The 20,529-nt window shown below is 41.7% G+C and overlaps 1 protein-coding gene across 1 annotated transcript; it reads right to left on the minus strand.

Annotated features, from left to right (window-relative positions):
* Positions 1 to 13,383: 13,383 nt before the first annotated feature.
* Positions 13,384 to 20,186, minus strand: ZMAT2 (zinc finger matrin-type 2). The gene is made up of 6 exons (XM_027546239.1): positions 20,072 to 20,186; positions 19,646 to 19,739; positions 18,584 to 18,707; positions 17,309 to 17,382; positions 16,745 to 16,890; positions 13,384 to 16,048 (listed from the first exon to the last, which is right to left on the minus strand). Exons 1-6 carry the CDS (start codon positions 20,087 to 20,089, stop codon positions 15,905 to 15,907), a joined length of 600 nt encoding a protein of 199 aa, XP_027402040.1. The 5' UTR covers positions 20,090 to 20,186; the 3' UTR covers positions 13,384 to 15,904.
* Positions 20,187 to 20,529: the final 343 nt, after the last annotated feature.

Genomic DNA, 20,529 nt, shown 5'->3' on the forward strand with positions numbered 1-20,529 from the left:
AATCACAGCACGCCAGGCCTCCCTGTCCATCACCAACTCCCGGAGTTCACTCAGACTCACGTCCATCAAGTCGGTGATGCCATCCAGCCATCTCATCCTCTGTCGTCCCCTTCTCCTCCTGCCCCCAATCCCTCCCAGCATGACAAACTTAGCATAATAAGAATCTGAGACATCACTTTGCTGACAAAGGGTCCATATAGTCAAAGCTATGTTTTTTCCAGTAGTCATGTATGGATGTGAGAGTTGGACCATAAAGAAGGCTGAGTGCCGAAGAATTGATGCTTTTGAATTGCGGTACTGGAAAAGACTCTTAAGAGTCCCTTGGACCACAAGGAGATCAAACCAGTCAATCCTAAAGGAAATCAACCCTGAATATTCATTGGAAGGACTGATGCTAAAGCTGAAGCTCCAGTACTTTGGTCACCTGATACAAAGAGCTGACTCACTGGAAAAGACCCTGATGCTGGGAAAGATTGAAGGCAAGAGGAGAAGGTGGCAACAGAGCATCAGATGGTTGGATGGCATCACAATGGACATGAGTTTGAGCAAACTCCAGGAGATGGTGAAGGACAGGGAAGCCTGGCGTGCTGCAGTCCATGAGGTCGCAAAGAGTCAGACATGACTGAGTGACTGAACAACAACAAAAGAACACTGTTATACATACAAATTTGAAAACCCAGATGAAATAGTCCAATCTTTTGAAAAATACAATCTGCCAAAACTCACACAAGGAGTTAAATATATATCTATTAAAGAAACTGAATCAATAACTAATAATCTTCCAAAATAGAAAGCACCAGTCTCAATGGTTGCCAATTCTACCAAACATTTAAAAAGGAAAAGATACCAATTCTGTACAATGTCTTCCAGAAAACAGAAGCAGAAAGAACATTTTATAAGGCCAGTATTACCCTAACACCACAGACAATGATATAAGAAAGGCAAACTACAGGTCATTTTTCTCATAACATAGATGTAAAAACTTCAATGAAATATTAGCAAATCAGATGCTACAAGGTATAAAATAATTATAGCCTCAGAAAGAAAGAAAGAAAGAAGTATGACCCAATAGAATTTATCCCAGATATATAAGAATGAAATACTAGGAATTACATTTAGTATAATTCACCAATAGATCCAAGAAAAAAGGTAATAATTATTTCCATATGTGCTTAAGTGCCCTTCAATAATACTTAACACACATTCCAGATTTTTAAAATAATAAAGATGGAAAATGATAGCAATATCACTATACTGATTATAGGTATATATACTACATTATATGTATTATAAAATATAATAAACATATTTTATATATACATAAATCATGTTAAAGATGCATCTTACTTAATGGGGAAACAGTGGAGGAATTCTTATAAATGCCTGGAACAAGATAAGGATTCTTTTTAAAATTTATTTTATTGAGGTATAGGTGATTTACAGTGTTGTGTTAGTTTCTGCCACACAGTGAAGTGATTCAGTCATACATCTATATATGCATTCTTTTTCATATTATTTTCCATTATGTTTATCATCAGTTCAGTTCAGTCGCTCAGTCGTGTCCAACTCTTTGCGACCCCATGAATCGCAGCACACCAGGCCTCCCTGTCCATCACCAACTCCCGGAGTTCACTCAGACTCACGTCCGTCGAGTCAGTGATGCCATCCAGCCATCTCATCCTCTGTCGTCCTCTTCTCCTCCTGCCCCCAATACCTCCCAGCATCAGAGTCTTTTCCAATGAGTCAACTCTTCGCATGAGGTGGCCAAAGTACTGGAGTTTCAGCTTTAGCATCATTCCTTCCAAAGAAATCCCAGGGCTGATCTCCTTTAGAATGGACTGGTTGGATCTCCTTGCAGTCCAAGGGACTCTCAAGAGTCTTCTCCAACACCACAGTTCAAAAGCATCAATGTTTCAGTGCTCAGCTTTCTTCACAGTCCAACTCTCACATCCATACGTGACCACTGGAAACACTATAGCCTTGACTAGATGGACCTTTGTTGGCAAAGTAATGTCTCTGCTTTTCAATATGCTATCTAGGTTGGTCATAACTTTCCTTCTAAGGAGTAAGTGTCTTTTAATTTCATGGCTGCAGTCACCATCCAAAGTGATTTTGGATACTGAATATAGCTCCCTATGCTATACAGTAGGACCTTGTTTTTCTATTATATGTATATATAATAGATAAAGATGATTTTGTAAATCTGATTATAAAAATTTTGTTTCAGAAAGATCATTTTGTTAATCCTAAGAATAAATAAGAAGTGCTTTGGCTAGAGGCAGAGAGTTTGGTCAGCTATTGCAATGGTTCAGGCAAGAAGTGATAAGAGCCTGAGCAACAGCAGATAACTGCTAAGGAACCAAAAGAATGCTGGTTAAGTTCAGGCTTCCAGGTTGGGGTGATACATCTGGATAGAAAAGTCTGTATGTTATCTCTGTATGATATCAAATAAACGAAACAAAGATGCGGAGGAAAACATGAACTTCAAAACTTTAACCATCAGAAGAAAAAAAAAGTATGATTTTATCTTGAAATGAATAGTCTTGAAAGTGTATTGTGTACTTTATCTTGTTGCAATCAAGGAAATTTAAGTGAAGGTTTAATCTAATTAATGTTCTGTAAAAGCAACTGTAGGGAAGGTTAGTTATATAATAAAAAAATTGGCAGAGTGCGAAATGAACAATATTAGGGCAATAGTCAAGTAAATAGTGATATGTACTATCTCTGGAACATTTCATAGGTATGGACAATGTATTTTGGAGACTAGTCGGTTAAATAGTCATGATACAATGACAAGTAGAAAAGCAAGATACTAAACTGTGTAAACAGTACAATCCTAATTTTGCCAAAAAATATGTATCTAGGAGTGAGGTTACAGGTAATTTTCACTATCGCCATGCTTTGCTTTTTTTCACAATAGTAAAAGATGTTTATCAGTTTTCACAATCAATAGTCAGACAAAAAACAAAAGATAAATACAATTGCAAGCTATAATGGGAACATGATTAACTTAACAATATAAAATAATTACATAGAATTTGGGGGCTCAAGCAGAGTGATGTGGTAAGTGGAAGTGCATATATGTACATGTTTTCCATCCACCCAGCCAGTCTATGTCTTTTGGTTGATGCATTTAATCCACCTACCTTTAAGGTAGTTATTAATGTGTATGATCCTATTACCATTTTCTTAATTGTTTGGGGTTTATTTTCTATAGGTCTTCTCCTTCTCTTGTGTTTCCTGCATAGAGAAGTTCCTTTAGCATTTGTTATAAAACTGGTTTGGTGGTGCTGAATTCTCTAAGCTTTTGCTTGTCTGGAGAGCTTTTGATTTCTCCATCAAATCTGAATGAGAGTCTTGCTGGGTAGAGTATTCTTGGTTGTGTGTTCTTTCCTTTCATTACTTCAAACGGATCGTGTCATTCCCTTCTGGCTTGTAGAGTTTCGGTCAAATATTTTCTCAGGGCCTCTCTCTCACTTCTCTTTATAGAACTCCTATATAATGCAAATGTTGATACACTTAATGTTGCCCCAGAGGTCTCTTAGACTGTCTTCATTTTTTTTTCATTCTTTTCTCTATATTCTATTCTGTTGCAGTGATTTCTACCATTCTGTCCTCCAAATCACTTATCTGTTTTTCTGCCTCATTTCTTTTGCTATTGATTCCTTCTAGTATAATTCATCTGTTTGTTTGTTCTTTAGTTCTTCGGTAAATATTTACATCTTCTCTATTCTGTTTCCAAGATCCTGGATCATCTTCATTATCATTATTCTGGATTCTTTTTCTGAAACATTGCCTATCCCCATTTCATTTGTTTTTCTGGGGTTTTCAAGGTCCGATGCTGTAAAGAGCAATATTGCATAGGAACCTAGAATGTCAGGTCCATGAATCAAGGCAAATTGGAAGTGGTCAAACAAGAGATGGCAAGAGTGAATGTCAACATTCTAGGAATCAGCGAACTGAAATGGACTGGAATGGGTGAATTTAACTCAGATGACCATTATATCTACTACTGCAGGCAGGAATCCCTCAGAAGAAATGGAGTAGCCATCATGGTCAACAAAAGAGTCCGAAATGCAGTACTTGGATGCAATCTCAAAAATGACAGAATGATCTCTGTTCGTTTCCAAGGCAAACCATTCACTATCACAGTAATCCAAGTCTATGTCGCAACCAGTAATGCTGAAGAAGCTGAAGTTGAACGATTCTATGAAGACCTACAAGACCTTTTAGAACTAACACCCAAAAAAGATGTCCTTTTCATTTTAGGGGACTGGAATGCAAAAGTAGGAAGTCAAGAAACACCTGGAGTAATAGGCAAATTTGGCCTTGGAATACGGAATGAAGCAGGGCAAAGACTAATAGAGTTTTGCCAAGAAAATGCACTGGTCATAACAAATACCCTCTTCCAACAACACAAGAGAAGACACTATACATGGACATCACCAGATGGTCAACACTGAAATCAGATTGATTATATTCTTTGCAGCCAAAGATGGAGAAGCTCTATATAGTCAGCAAAAACAAGACCAGGAGCTGACTGTGGCTCAGATCATGAACTCCTTATTGCCAAATTCAGACTTAAATTGAAGAAAGTAGGGAAAACCACTAGACCATTCAGGTATGACCTAAATCAAATCCCTTATGATTATACAGTGGAAGTGAGAAATAGATTTAAGGGCCTAGATCTGATAGAGTGCCTGATGAGCTATGGAATGAGGTTCGTGACATTGTCCAGGAGACAGGGATCAAGACCATCCCCATGGAAAAGAAATGCAAAAAAGCAAAATGGCTGTCTGGGGAGGCCTTACAAATAGCTGTAAAAAGAAGAGAAGCAAAAAGCAAAGGAGAAAAGGAAAGATACAAGCATCTGAATGCAGAGTTCCAAAGAATAGCAAGAAGAGATAAGAAAGCCTTCCTCAGTGATCAATGCAAAGAAATAGAGGGAAACAACAGAATGGGAAAGACTAGAGATCTCTTCAAGAAAATCAGAGATACCAAGGGAACATTTCATGCAAAGATGGGCTCGATAAAGGACAGAAATGGTATGGACCTAACAGAAGCAGAAGATATTAAGAAAAGGTGGCAAGAATACACAGAAGAACTATACAAAAAAGATCTTCACGACCCAGGTAATCACGATGGTGTGATCACTGACCTAGAGCCAGACATCCTGGAATGTGAAGTCAAGTGGGCCTTAGAAAGCATCACTACGAACAAAGTTAGTGGAGGTGATAGAATTCCAGTTGAGCTATTCCAAATCCTGAAAGATGATGCTATGAAAGTGTTGCACTCAATATGCCAGCAAATTTGGAAAACTCAGCAGTGGCCACAGGACTGGAAAAGGTCAGTTTTCATTCCAATCCCAAAGAAAGGCAATGCCAAAGAATGCTCAAACTACTGCACAATTGCACTCATCTCACATGCTAGTAAAGTAATGCTTAAAATTCTCCAAGCCAGGCTTCAGCAATATGTGAACTGTGAACTTCTTGATATTCAACCTGTTTTACAAAAGGCAGAGGAACCAGAGATCAAATTGCCAACATCCGCTGGATCATCGAAAAAGCAAGAGACTTCCAGAAAAACATCTATTTCTGCTTTATTGACTATGCCAAAGCCTTTGACTCTGTGGATCACAATAAACTGTGGAAAATTCTGAAAGAGATGGGAATACCAGACCACCTGACCTGCCTCTTGAGAAATGTGTATGCAGGTCAAGAAGCAACAGTTAGAACTGGACATGGAACAACAGACTGGTTCCAAATAGGAAAAGGAGTACGTCAAGGCTGTATATTGTCACCCTGCTTATTTAACTTATATGCAGAGTACATCATGAGAAATGCTGGGCTGGAAGAAACACAAGCTGGAATCAAGATTGCCAGGAGAAATATCAATAACCTCAGATATGCAGATGACACCACCCTTATGGCAGAAAGTGAAGAGGAACTCAAAAGCTTCTTGATTAAAGTGAAAGAGGAGAGTGAAAAAGTTGGCTTAAAGCTCAACATTCAGAAAACGAACATCATGGCATCCGGTCCCATCACTTCATGGGAAATAGATGGGGAAACAGTGTGAGACTTTATTTTTGGGGGCTCCAAAATCACTGCAGATGGTGACTGCAGCCATGAAATTAAAAGACGCTTACTCCTTGGAAGGAAAGTTATAACCAACCTAGATAGCATATTCAAAAGCAGAGACATTACTTTGCCAACAAATGTTCATCTAGTCAAGGCTATGGTTTTTCCAGCGGTCATGTATGGATATGAGAGTTGGACTGTGAAGAAGGCTGAGCGCTGAAGAATTAATGCTTTTGAACTGTGGTGTTGGAGAAGACTCCTGAGAGTCCCTTGGACTGCAAGGAGATCCAACCAGTCCATTCTAAAGGAGATCAGCCCTGCGATTTCTTTGGAAGGAATGATGCTAAAGCTGAAACTCCAGTACTTTGACCACCTCATGCGAAGAGTTGACTCATTGGAAAAGACTCTGATGCTGGGAGGGATTGGGGGCAGGAGGAGAAGGGGACGACAGAGGATGAGATGGCTGGATGGCATCACCGACTTGATGGATGTGAGTATGAGTGAACTCCGGGAGTTGGTGATGGACAGGGAGGCCTGGCGTGCTGCAATTCATGGGTTTGCAAAGAGTCGGACACGACTGAGCGACTGAACTGAACTGAACTGAACTAATATTGTCCCTTCATCTGGGATATAACTCTTTCATCCTGATTAACTTTCTGTAATGTGATATTTGTTCCAGCCAGGCTGTGGGATTGTGGTTCTACTTGCTTCTTCTGTCTGCCCTCTCGTGGATGAAGCTAAGAAAGTGAAAGTGAAAGTGAAGTCACTCAGTCGTGTCTGACTCTTTGTGACCCCATGGACTGCAGCCTGCCAGGCTTTGCTGTCCATGGGATTTTCCAGGCAAGAGTACTGGAGTGGGTTGCCATCTCCTTCTCCAGATCATCTTCCTGACTCAGGGATTGAACCCCGGTCTCCCACATTGTAAGCAGACGCTTAAATGCTTAACTGTCTGAGCCACCAGGGAAGTCCTTGGATGAGGCTAAGAGGGTTCTGTAAACTTCATGATGGGAGGGACGGGTGGGAAAGACTAGGTCTTGCTCAATTTAGTTCAGTTCAGTCACTCAGTAGTGTCCAACTCTTTGCGACCCCATGAATCACAGCACACCAGGCCTCCCTGTCTATCACCAACTCTCGGAGTTCACCCAAACCCATGTCCATCAAGTCAGTGATGCCATCCAGCCATCTCATCCTCTGTCGTCCCCTTCTCCTCTTGCCCCCAATCCCTCCCAGCATCAGAGTCTTTTCCAATGAGTCAACTCTTCGCATGAGGTGGCCAAAGTATTGGAGTTTCAGCTTTAGCATCATTCCTTCCAAAGAACACCCAGGGCTGATGTCCTTTAGAATGGACTGGCTGGATCTCCTTGCAGTCCAAGGGACTCTCAAGAGTCTTCTCCAACACCACAGTTCAAAAGCATCAATTTTTCAGTGCTCAGCTTTTTTCACAGTCCAACTCTCACATCCATACATGACCACTGGAAAAACCATAGCCTTGACTAGACGGACCTTTGTTGGCAAAGTAATGTTTCTGCTTTTTAATATGCTATCTAGGTCGGTCATAACTTTCCTTCCAAAGAGTAAGCGTCTTTTAATTTCATGGCTGCAATCACCATCTGCAGTGATTTTGGAGCCCCAAAAAATAAAGTCTGACACTGTTTCCACTGTTTCCCCATCTATTTCCCATGAAAATAGGTCTTTCTCAGTAAAGCTTTAATCCAATTATCTGCTGATGGGTGGAGTTGTGCTCCCTCCTTGTTAGTTGTTTGGCCTGAGGCAACCCAACCCTGGGGCCTACAGCTCTATGATAGGGTTAATGGCAACTTCCAAGAGGACTTTCACCAAGGAGGACCTTCCAGGACTGTTGCTGCCAGTGCCTCTATCCCTGTGGTGAGCCCCTGACAACACATGCCTCCACAGGGAGACACTCCAGCATTAGCAGGTAGTTTTTGTTCAGTCTCCTGTGGGGTCAGTGCTGCTTTCCTCTGGGCATTGATGCATGCAAGATTTTGTTTGTGCTCCTCAAGAGTGGAGTCTCTGTTTCCCCCAGTCTTGTGGAAGTCCTATAATCAAATCCTGCTGGACTTCAAAGTCAGATTCCTTGGGGATTCCCAGTTCCTTTGTTGAATCCCCATGCTGAGAAGCCTGACATGGGGCTCAGAACCTTCACAACACTTTGGTATTATTGTTCTCCAATTTGTGGGTTGCCCAACCTGGAGGTGGGGTTGTATGGGATTTGATTTTATCGTGATTGCGCCCCTCCCACTGTCTTGCTGCAGCTCTTCTTTGTCGTTGGACATGGGGTATTTTTTTTTTTTTGGTGGGTTCCACTGTCCTCCTGTATATGGTTGTTCAACAGCTAGTTGCAATTTTGGTGCTTTTGCAGGAGGAGATGAGTATACATCCTTCTACTTTGCCATCTTGAACCAGAAGCCAGGATGCTTTTTATTTCTACTACTATTTAACACTGCATTGGAGTAATTATCCAAAGCAATCAGAGAATGAAAAACAAATGAGGTATACAAAACTGGAAAAGTATAGAACAATTCAGCAAAGTGTTAGGACATAAAATTTACATACAAAAATCAACAACCTTCCTATACAAAAACAATAAAAAATTAGAAACTATTACAGAATATAAGGTCCTATTTATAAATTAAAAAGTAGAAATTATTAAAAGCAAACTTATCAAAAAATGTACAAAATTTCATGTATAGCAAACTTTGATGTACTTCTAAAAAACACAAAAGTGGGTTTGAGCAAGTAAAAAATATTCCTTGTTCTTAGAGTAAGTTCTTTTGACCTAACGTCATAGAGATCTCAGTTGTATCCAAATTATTAGATAATATAATACTAATAAAAACATCTATTTCTGCTTTATTGACTATGCCAAAGCCTTTGACTGTGTGCATCACAATAAACTGTGGAAAATTCTTTAAGAGATGGGAATACCAGACCGACCTGCCTCTTGAGAAATCTGTATGCAGGTCAGGAAGCAAATTAGAACTGGACATGGAACAACAGACTGGTTCCAAATAGGACAAGGAGTTCATTAAGGCTATATATTGTGACCCTGCTTATTTAACTTATATGCAGAGTACATCATGAGAAACGCTGGGCTGGAAGAAACACAAGCTGGAATCAAGATTGCCAGGAGAAATATCAATAACCTCAGATATGCAGATGACACCACTCTTATGGCAGAAAGTGAAGAGGAACTAAAAAGCCTCTTGATGAAAGTGAAAGAGGAGAGTAAAAAAGTTGGCTTAAAGCTCAACATTCAGAAAACGAAGATCATGGTATCCGGTCCCATCACTTCATAGGAAATAGATGGGGAAACAGTGGAAACAGTGTCAGACTTTATTTTTCTGGGCTCCAAAATCACTGCGGATGGTGACTGCAGCCATGAAATTAAAAGACGCTTACTCCTTGGAAGGAAAGTTATGACCAACCTAGATAGCATATTCAAAAGCAGAAACATTACTTTGCCGACAAATGTCCATCTAGTCAAGGCTATGGTTTTTCCAGTGGTCATGTATGGATATGAGAGTTGGACTATAAAGAAAGCTGAATGCCGAAGAACTGATGCTTTTGAACTGTGGTGCTGGAGAAGACTCTTGAGAGTCCTTTGGACTGCAAGGAGATCCAACCAGTCCATCCTAAAGGAGATAAGCCCTGGGTGTTCATTGGAGGGACTGATGTTGAAGCTGAAACTCCAATACTTTGGCCACCTGATGCGAAGAGCTGACTCATTTGAAAAGACCTTGATGCTGGGAAAGATTGAAGGTGGGAGGAGAAGGGGATGACAGAGGATGAGATGGTTGGATGGCATCACTGACTCAATGGACATGAGTTTTGGTGAACACCAGGAGTTGGTGATAGACAGGGAGGCTGGCGTGCTGCAGTCCATGGGGCTGCAGAGTCAGACACGACTGAATGACTGAACTGAACTGAATAAAAATACTAACACTATATGGATGCAGACCTACTAGAAAAATAACATAGGAGAATAGAGAGGAATCATCTCACACCCATTAAGATGAATACTATAAAAAAAAAATAACAAATGTCAACGATATAGAGAGATTAAAATCCTTGTGCACTGTTGATAGGAATGTAAAATTGTGCAGCTGCCATGGAAAACAGTATGGAGACTCCTCAAAAACTAAAAATAAAATTACAATGAAAGTGAAGTCGTTCAGTCGTGTCCAACTCTTTGTGACCCCATGGACTATGTGTAGCCTACCAGGCTCCTCCATCCATGGGATTTTCTAGGCAAGAATACTGGAGTGGGCTGCCATTTTCTTCTCCAGGGGATCTTCCTGATCCAGGGATCAAACCCGGGTCTCCTGCATTGTAGTCAGACACTTTACCATCTGAGCCACCAAGGAAGTCCAAAATTACCATATGATCCAACAATTCCACTTCTGGGTATATATCCAGGAAATCCTATCACATGCCACCACACAGTATACTAAATGAAATAAGCCGGTCACAGAAAGACATATACTGACAATTTCATCTATATGAATTTCCTAAAGTAGTCAAATTCATAGCGAGAGGAAGTAGAATGGTGGTTGTCAGAAGCTAGGGGCAAGGTGGGGTGGAGAGTTAATAGATATGGTTTCCGTTTTGCAAGATGAAAAAAGTTCTGGAGATGAGCAGTGGTGATGGTTGCATAAGAATATGAACATAGTTAATTCCACTGAGTTAAATCCATTGTACTCTTAAAAATGGTTAAGATGGTAATTTTTTTCTGTGTATTTTACCACAATATTAAAAAACAAAGAAAACTGACCTAGCTTCCAGATTGCATAGAATAATGCTCAATATCACTAATCATCAGGGAAATGTAAAACAAAACCACAAAGAAATACCACCTCACACCTGTGAGAATGGCTATCATCAAAAAGACAATAAATGAAAACTGTTGGCAAGAATGTGGAAAAAAGAGAATCCTCATACACTGTTGGTGGGAATATAAGTTGGTGCAGTCACTATAGAAACAGTATGGAATTTTATCAAATAATTTAAAAACAGAACTGAGGTATCTTAGAAAAATCAATTAGATTTGAAAGAAAAAGAAATCTTCTGGGCTTCAAGCAAAATGACCAAATTACTTAGGAAGGAAAAAAAAATTAGGTTGGTAACAGGTTTCACAACAGCACACAAGAAAGGCAGCAAATAAGTTTTTAAACACCCTTCAGAAAAGAAGTGAGACCCAAGATTTTATATCCAGCCAATATGTCCTTTACATACTAAGGCTATAGAATATCAGTATTAAATATGCAAGAACTCAGAATACTGTACTCAGGAGCCTCTTTTGAGGAACTTACTAGAAAATTAGTTTCATCCAACCAAGAACAGGAAAATTCAGAAAGCATCATGATGGTTAGTGTTAAATATACTAATAAGTTGTAGATCTGCAAGTAAAATAAAGGAGGTAACAAGGCTGGGGAAAGAGTATGCAAATTGTTTTCTGAAAACAATATGTCTCAATTTGAGAGGAAAGAAAAGGGAAAAAAAGAATAAAATAATTGATCTTTATATAAGTAATGGGTTGGCTCAGCGGTAAAGAATTCGCCTGCAATGCAGGAGCCACAGGAGAGGTAGGTTCCATCCCTCGGTCGGGAAGATCTCCTGGAAGAGGAATAATTCTCCAGTATTATTGCTTGGAGAATTCCACAGACAGAGGAGCCTGACGGGCTACAGTCCAGGGGGTCGCAGAGTCAGACACAACTGAAGCGACTTAGCACAGCACATATAAATAAGAGGGAGTCAAGATATAGCTGACAAAGTAAATAATACAGCCACCTATGGAAAAGTTATTTGAGGACTTAGAAAAGACAGAAGTATAACGGATAACTACTGGAACAAAAACTCAAACATTACCTAACATCAAAAGTACTTTTCAAAGGGTTTTTTGGGGGGTGGGGGTGGGGGGAGGTTAGCATTTCCTTACTTCCGGGAACTACTAGGTGAATCCAAGATCCGCTAGGTTCACCTCTGTTATTTCCTGCCCCAGTTCTAGAACCAGGCATCATCTCTCCAAGGATCCCCGGTTCCTAGTCGAATGGGAGCTAAACAACCACTGGGAAAGCTGGTCACTTTGGCGCTCCCGGCGGGGTAGGAATGTCAAAACGCTCTGTCCGAGCGGGATCTCTGGGAAAATGAAGGTGGGACAGCGGCAAAAGGACTGGAGAGCGCCCGCGGGTCTCGAACCACCCTCAGAGAGAGTAATTTAAACACTGTGTAGTCGAAGGAACCGCTGAGCTACGGCCAGCCCGAAAAAACTCCCCATATTATGTCCTCTTGACTGCAGAGCAAGAGTTGCGTCATAATGAACCAATCAGAGTATACGTGATCCGGGCTAACTTGGAGACCTTAGAAAATCCATCTGCTCCCCCATCCCCAGTCCAGATACTTGGGAGAGTGCGCACCTGCGGGCCCAAGTCTCCCCTCTCCTATCTCCTAGTGAGCTCTTCCAGAGTTGCTTCCGGGCCCCTTCCCTTCTATTATTCGGCAGTCACCTGGTCAACTAGTCTCTGGACGTCTCCTCCAGCCTCTTCCTCCCCGCCCACACCCCACCCCCTCCCCGCCCACACTCCACCCGCTCCCCGCCCACACACACAGGGCCGCTAAGTAAACTTAACAATTTTGAGACTGCAATGAGTCAGATTTGAATCTTTAGAAGCTGCAAATCGTTATTCGGGCCGTATCTTGGAAATTTGCAGCTAACCAGGTAAACCCTAGGGCGCCTATCCCAGGTGTTACACAGTTCCCAGGTGTTATGTAGTATTACTTGTTACTATTTCAAAAAATTATTAGAAACTGCATATGAATACCCTAAACAGCCACAATTCCTACTTTTCTCCAGTTAACCATGTTTACGATTTCAGTGTGCATCCCTCCAGTTCTATACACACTATAAATATACACACACTAGTCTTGACTGGTGGGAGTGAGGGGTGCAGGTAGGCTTATTGGGGATTAGTTGGGTATTTTGTTTGTTAACATGTCTTGGAGAGCTTGTCAGTATGTATATAGATCTAATTCATACATACTGTAATGGATGAATTTTACTTGAGTATAAATGTACTAGTTTTACTTTAAATGTTTCACTGTTATAGCCACACTAAATATCCTTGTATGTGTATGTGTACATAAGCAAGTCTGTTTTTAGAACAGATACTTATACAAGTAGATTTGCTGGATTAAAGACTCTTCGTATTTAAATTTTTGGAGGTTATGGGAGAGATTCAAGAGGCCCTGGGGGTGCCTGAAGCCAAAGAATCATCAGAAGCCATACAGATCTTTTGTTCCCTAAATACTTTAATTGGCAATTCCACCAGAATGTACATTCCATGATAGCTGGGGCCTTGATACCTTGTCCCAGAAGATACTACCAGGACCTAGAACAAGTTCAGCATCTCAGAACTCACTGAATGAATGAACTCAAGTAGGCCAGTCATAGGAAAACTCCTCAATCAGAATGCAAAATTTCCTTGGATTTTTAGAAAGACCACAAACATCAAGAAAGTTTCTCCTCCAAGAAATTCTTCTAGGATTGCTCTAGGGTCCTAAATTTCCATACCATCTCCTTCCTCCACTTTTAATTCACCAGCTTGAACCCCTCTAAACACCCATGAGCTAAACAGATCCTTTGGAAACTCAAACCACTTGCCAGTCCCAAGGGAACGTAGAGAAAATGGACTTCAGAATTGCTTTTCAGTAGAGGTAACCAGAAGTCAGATTCCACCAGTACCAAAACGGGAGGGAAATCACTTGAAGTCAAGCTGAATTAGCTGCCTCAAGAATACTGAAGCACTGAAGGAACTCAGCACATTGACAAATTCTCCAGTCTATCTGGAAAGGGGGAACAAAAGGACCCAGGGACAAAGGCAGATTCTTACCAGAGGACCTGTAGAACACAGAATCCTGCCAAGGAAAGCACCAACTAATATGCCTGCAGCAAATACTGTAGGAGAAATTGTGAACCAGTAATGACACTCAGTGTTTCCAGTGGCAAGATTCAGCATCAGAAATAAAATTAGGTAAAAGATATGTCTGACAGGAAATTTTGCACAAAAGTCCAAAGGGAAGAGTATATAGTACTCTGGGGGACCCACAAGTGGTTCAGATACTACATAAAGGTGTCAGAAGAGCTGGATGAGGCAGAAAATGTCAACAACCCATATGGTAGCAGCCTTGTTAACCAAAATAGAGCCCACTTTTCAAGGTAGAGAACCAACTAACGTTGTTATAGAATTCACTTGCTTAAAACTTGTGTAATTACCATTTGTGTTTTTTTACTTTAAGGAACTGACTTTTTCGCCCGCTCTGCATCCCTGGGACCTGGCATAGTACCTGATCCAGGGAATACCAAAGTTGTTTTTAGTTAACCACTCTGTGCCATCTAATTCTCAAGTTAGACCAAACTAGGCAAGGCAGCTTCTTAATGGTTCTCAGTGGGGCTAAGAGAAGGAATTCTATCCCTCCATCCCAACCTCCAGGGGACACAGACATCTTTAACTGTCACAACTTGGAGAAGGTGCTATTGGCAACTAGTGAGTAGATGCTAAAGATATTCTAAATATCCTACAATGCACAAGGGTGCCCCCACAACAAAGAATTATCCAGGCCAAAATGTCAACAGTGCAAAACTGAGAACCCTGTGCCTAGCCTAACTGCAGATAGTTAAGAAAACACTAAGTTTTCAACCCTGAGCTCTGCTGTTCCAAAACCAGCAGATCAAAGGAGGCTAAAAAATAGGAAAAGTTTTTTTAGACTCCTCCAGGCACAGATCCCATCAGAGGGAAGTATAACTCACGTTGAAGGAAATCTAGAAAAAAAGTGACAGGGCTCAAATACAGGGAGAAGAAAAAGTGTGGGGAAGAAAAAAAAAAAAAACAATACACAGGGAAGAATATGGAATGTTCCCACCAAATGTGAAATAGGCCCAGTCAATGCCATTTATTATACATGTTGAACAGCCTCTGAGACCCAAGGGCTCCCATATGAGGTTTTTTCCTTTTTCTTTTTTGCATCAAACAGGTTCTTCCAAGAGCCTGCTTACAAGGAAGACAAAAACAGGGTAATCCTCAATAAAATGAAACAAAAAGGAAAAGCTGAACAGAGTTTACATATGAAGAACAAAAGTTAAAAAACTCACCAGACAAAAACCACACCACTCATCCCATTTAATTTCCTGTTACATGCTCTGAAGAAGCTGAGAACACCAGGCCCCAAGGCAGCAATGCTCTTGAGGCTCTAGCTCAGGCTCCCTCTATGTGACAGATTCATGCACACGCACCCGCACATACCACAGATCCAGGCAGAAGTACACATGCATGCACAGGTGGCCAGAGAACCACAAGGGAGATGTAGAGAGGTTGGGGGGTGGGGGAAGTCAAGGATATACTGTCAACTGGAAACTGGGGACCCAGAGAACCCTTCTGCTGTAAGCTGAGTCAAAATTAAAACAAAGGCAGAACACAGGATAAATGTAGGATGCTCAGATAAGAGATGGACAGATGAAGAGGGAAAGATGCAAGGGGAGTTTCGGGAAAGCAGCCTCAGAAGAGGGGTTTTTCTTTATTGGGAAATCAGATGGTCAGAGGTCCTGTGTCTCCAGTGATGTACTGAGGCTGAAGGAATATGCCACAGCATGTTCCTTTGCATTCTGTGCTCTCTCCCAAGGCGGAGGAAAACCAGAAACACCCACCCTCTAGCCCTCCCCATTGCCACTCTTACTGACTTTCCCCAGTACCTCCCCCAAAATGACGCCCACACACACACAGTTAGGCCCAGCAAAAAGCCAAGCACAGAAAGCCTCAGTAACTCTTCTTGGTGGAACCAAAGCCAGAGAAGCCCATCACAGCTGCCATTTCATCATCCTCCTCAAATGTCAAGTCCTCCTCAGCCCTCCTTTTCTTCTCCTTCTGCTTCTCTTTCTTGTAGGCTTTGGCCTTTTCCTCCTAGAGGGGAAATCACTCAGAATCAGTTCAGACTCCCGAGCAAACCTTGCTGAAAGAGATAGGTGAGTGTCCTTTCCATCTTTAGAAGAAAAATATAGACAAGTAAAATTTCAAGAGCAGAGGAAAAGCCATAGTAAAGACTGTAAGGGACAGGAAAGAGAAGTTTCAGCCGGTGGAAAGCATTTCTCAATCCTACATCCCAGTTCATCTCAAGCTCACAAAAAGGTGATGGGAGAAAAACCCAAAGGGCATACAGTATAAGCCAGGAGATGGTCTAAGTGCTTCATGTATATTACATACTAAGATCTCTAATATGAGGAAACAGAGGTACAGAGAGGTTATATAGCTTGTCCAAGATTCACAGCCAGTAAGTGGAGGAAACAGAATTCTGACCCAGTCAGCCTGGTTCCACAGGCCTAATGGAGACTAGGTGCACTTAATTAATAACTCAGGTAGTAAAAAGAAAAAAAAGTATGGCCCAGAAAATTTAGAGAAAAAGGATAGGTTTAGAGCCATTTCCTTCAGATTATGAGAGTCCCAAACAAGGGCAATAAATGTTTCCCTTACTGTATAGGAGTTCAGGAGACACAATTCTCCTCTGGGAGTAGGAGTGGAATGAGGAAAAGAGCCTCCTCATGATTCATAACATAAAATTTAAAGCTGAAGGAGAAGGGAGAGAAGGATAGTAGAGCCTACCTCTTCTCTGAGTTCTTTCATCCTTTCCTCAAAATCATAATCCTTCTGCTTCTCTTCCATCTTCTTCTTGTTTACTTCAAAACGTTTCTTCACCTGATCCAAGGTAGAACGTTCCACACGCATAGACATGCCCAGGTTTCGCTGATCTGGGTAGGGTCAATAGAAAAAAGGTAAGGTTCTTAAAACTTCCTAAGTCCCTCAAAAAGTATTTTCCAACTCATAAAACATGCAGTAAAAAATATTAGGACTAAAAAAAACTTCTTGGCAGCAGCCCCCAATAACAAGATAAAGCAACTTTCAACTACTCTTACTGAGAAAATGCACACCAATAGGGACAGTTGGGCCCAGGAGAAAACCATGTTTTGGACTTGTTGAGAGCCTAAAACAGGTTTTCACCTCATGGACTCCAGGAACATTAAATAATGAAGTAAAGAATGGCCTGCGCTGAAGGAACTAGAGAATGCCCCAGACGTGAAAAAGAGGCTCAATAGAAACTACCCTCTCCCTTACCCCATCACCAAAATTCAATCTCAGCCTCAATCACAAACTACCTCCAAGCCTTACGTTTCTTTCCATTAATGTGATCCAGGAAGTTAATGGAGTCTTTCACCACACAGTCACAGACATTGCAGTAGTATCTAGAAAACAGAAAGAAACAACACTAGTTTCAAATCTGATTATAAAGATTTTATCATTTTCAGCCAAGAAACTGATCATTTTTAGGTAAAAATTCTTTTTAGAGGAGACACTTCTCATTTCCACAAAGCCTTTGCTCTTGGAGGAGTGTGGCTTCCAACCTCCAAGATGGCCCCCACAATGATGCCACCTATATCCCTATCTATACAGGCCCTTCCCAATGTGTACCAGGGTTAGTCCATGTGATCAATAGACTGTATCAAAAGTGATGCTATGTCACTTCCAAGATTAGGTTTTTTTAAAAAACATGCATTCTGCTTAGTCTGTTCAGGTAGATGATCACCTACCCTGGGGAAGCCACTTGCTTTGTTGTGAGCAGCACTATGGAGTGGCCCATAGAGCATAAAACTGAGGCCTCCAAATCACAGTCATGTGACAGAGTTTGGACAAAGATCCTCCAGCCCCACTTACACCTCGGATGAATGCAGACCCAGCAGACACCCTGATGGCAGCTTTGAGAGACCCTGAGCCAGAACCACCTAGATAAGCCTTTCCCATATTACTTACCCATGTGAGATATTGTGAGCTATTCTTTGTTTTATGCTGCTAAATACTGGGTTAATGTATTAACACAAATAGCAATAGATAATTAACACAAAGAGGAAAGTTAACAGTGAGTTTACTCAGAGAAGCAGCTCAGAGAAGTGTCACTTATTGTTATCTGGTTATGCTCCTGCTGGAAAACACACTTAGACAGAGTAGTAGTGTTAGGCAAAAAGATGAAGAGTTCTTGTGAGACCTTTCTTCCTAAAGGTAAGGGTCTAGGAGGAAGGTGCACAACCAGAAAATACATAACAACTACAACTTCTGTAGCCAGTCTTGAACCTCAACTCCCTTTATTCACCGTCAGCAGTTACTGGGCTCCATTTTAGTTGCACCTAATTTCTCCCCTAGAAATCTTCTCAGTAGTCCTTTCCTTCATTTCTTCCTTTGGAAGGAGAACAAATAATCCCTTTTAAAATATTAAGAAGTAGATATAGTGCTAATATGAAGATGCTTACAGAGTAACCCCCTCTTACAGACATGTTAACTAGAGACCCTGGAGGAAAATGGATGGAATTACAGGAAACAAGGTTGTTATTCTGGGGGCAGGTACCCTGCGTAACACTTCCTGGCTGCAGAGAAAGATGAAAAGCCACTCACCCTCCCATCTCAGACTGTGGGGTGGTCTTGGTAATGACAATTGTCTTCCCGAGTTTGGATTCCAGGTCCACCTTGTAGTCCCTATGCCGGAGAAGCTCTCGCTTAACTGGCTGCACTGGTTTTCCTGAAATATAATGGGGAAGGAAGTCCCTTCATTATTAGAGTTCCTTAACCAGAAAGGAAAAGAAATGCATAAAGTCCAAATCCAGAGGTCTACTTTCATTTCTTTTTGAAACATGAAGCAAAGGACACAACAGTCACTTCTAGCAGCAGCTAAGGAGAAGCTCAACACAAAAAATGACAAGCAATTCTTAACTCTCTACATCTTTTCTCCACTTTAAAGCCAAAGAATCTAAAAGCAATTTTTTAAATTCATTAATTAACTGAAGGCAAGAGTTCTGAATCTGCACAAAAAGCAACCTTTTAAAAGAACAGCAAGACCACTCTTAAAAGGGAGACCAATATTTAGGAAATAATCTGTTGCATGCCAAGCACTATTACACAAGTTACATAAAAACTAAAAGGTTTAGAGTGTGTAACCTGGTGTGGAAGAAAGCAGAAGAAGGTACGGTTTGAAAACAGACGAGAAAGTAAGATATTTCTTTCTACATAGTGGAATCTCTAGAAGAGGAGCACCAACTCCCTGACACTGTCTATCACACAGAGAACAGTGCTAGACTAAACAGTACTAGGTTAAATAATACTATGTTTCCTGCTGAGAAAAAGAGGCTCTTCAATAGTAGTAACACACAGCAGCGAAATACTCCTCCTCCTGTCGCTACTAAGGATTCCACTCTCTTCTCTGTACCGGAGGAAAGTACTAAATGAGCCAAGCAAAGGCAGAGCAAGGAAGCCGAGAATCACAGAGCTGGAAAGCACCTCAAAAGCACTTCAATCCATCTCGCTTTCACCTTATACCTGAAGAAATCGAGAACCAGGGAGGCAATACTCTGCCAGATATTACAGAAGTATGGAGGACAGCGCATTTCAACTCCCCACCCACTCTCCAACCACTGCATCGCCTCTACAATACAGTTAGCACTTGATGGAGCAAGTACCCACCATCCTTCTTTTCTCTCTCTTCCGTGAGCCTCTTCTCGGCGAGCTTCTCATATTCATCTTTGTCCCACTTTCGGCGAAAGTCCAAGTTTTTTGTCTGGGGGGAAAAAAGGCTCTTAAGATTCGCCGTTAATCGTGTCCAACTCCTGGAAAAACTGAAGACACCGCGTCCACGCTGCCAAGGCGGCCCGGGACCTGAAGAGAGTGAAGCCTCTCCGGACACCACTAGGAGGCTAAGGTTACCTCAGGACCCCAACCCGAGCCCTCCCCTATTCCTCAGACCCTGCACGAGAGCCTCACTGGGGAGCTCTTGGACTGGAGCCATTATGTTGCGAAGAGGCGTCGGAAAGCCAGTTGGGTGTGGAATATTCAACGCCGAGAAGCCACCCCCTACCCCCGACTCCAAGCCTCCTCACACACAACACCTACCCCACTGCCTGACGCCATCTTCACTGCGAAGTGAATGGGAAGCCGGAAAATGCCGTAAAAAGCGGCCTTGAGCCGTAAAGCAAGCTTGCCTCCAATCAGCTTAGAGTCTCGTGTTCTAAAGGAGCTTAAAAACTGGAGGGCTTCGAAAACAGGATTGTCAGCCCCGCCTCCGCGCCAAGGAAATAGCGCATGCGCAAGGCAAGTATGAAGCAACACGGAAGTAAGGGCGCCTGCAAACCTTTTCGCCCTGGCTTTCAAAACAGGCAGATTCAACTCGTCTTAACAAGAGGAAAATAAGTTCAGATCAATGCTCTCTGATCTACTCTAATAAATTTGCGTGCATTCCAGGAGTTTCCAAACATTTAAGGCTGAAGCGCTGTTCAGTTCAGTTCAGTCGCTCAGTCGTGTCCGACTCTTTGCGACCCCATGAATCGCAGCACACCAGGCCTCCCTGCCCA

Source organism: Bos indicus x Bos taurus, chromosome 7 (assembly GCF_003369695.1).
Source record: "Bos indicus x Bos taurus breed Angus x Brahman F1 hybrid chromosome 7, Bos_hybrid_MaternalHap_v2.0, whole genome shotgun sequence".
Classification (NCBI taxonomy): domain Eukaryota; kingdom Metazoa; phylum Chordata; class Mammalia; order Artiodactyla; family Bovidae; genus Bos; species Bos indicus x Bos taurus.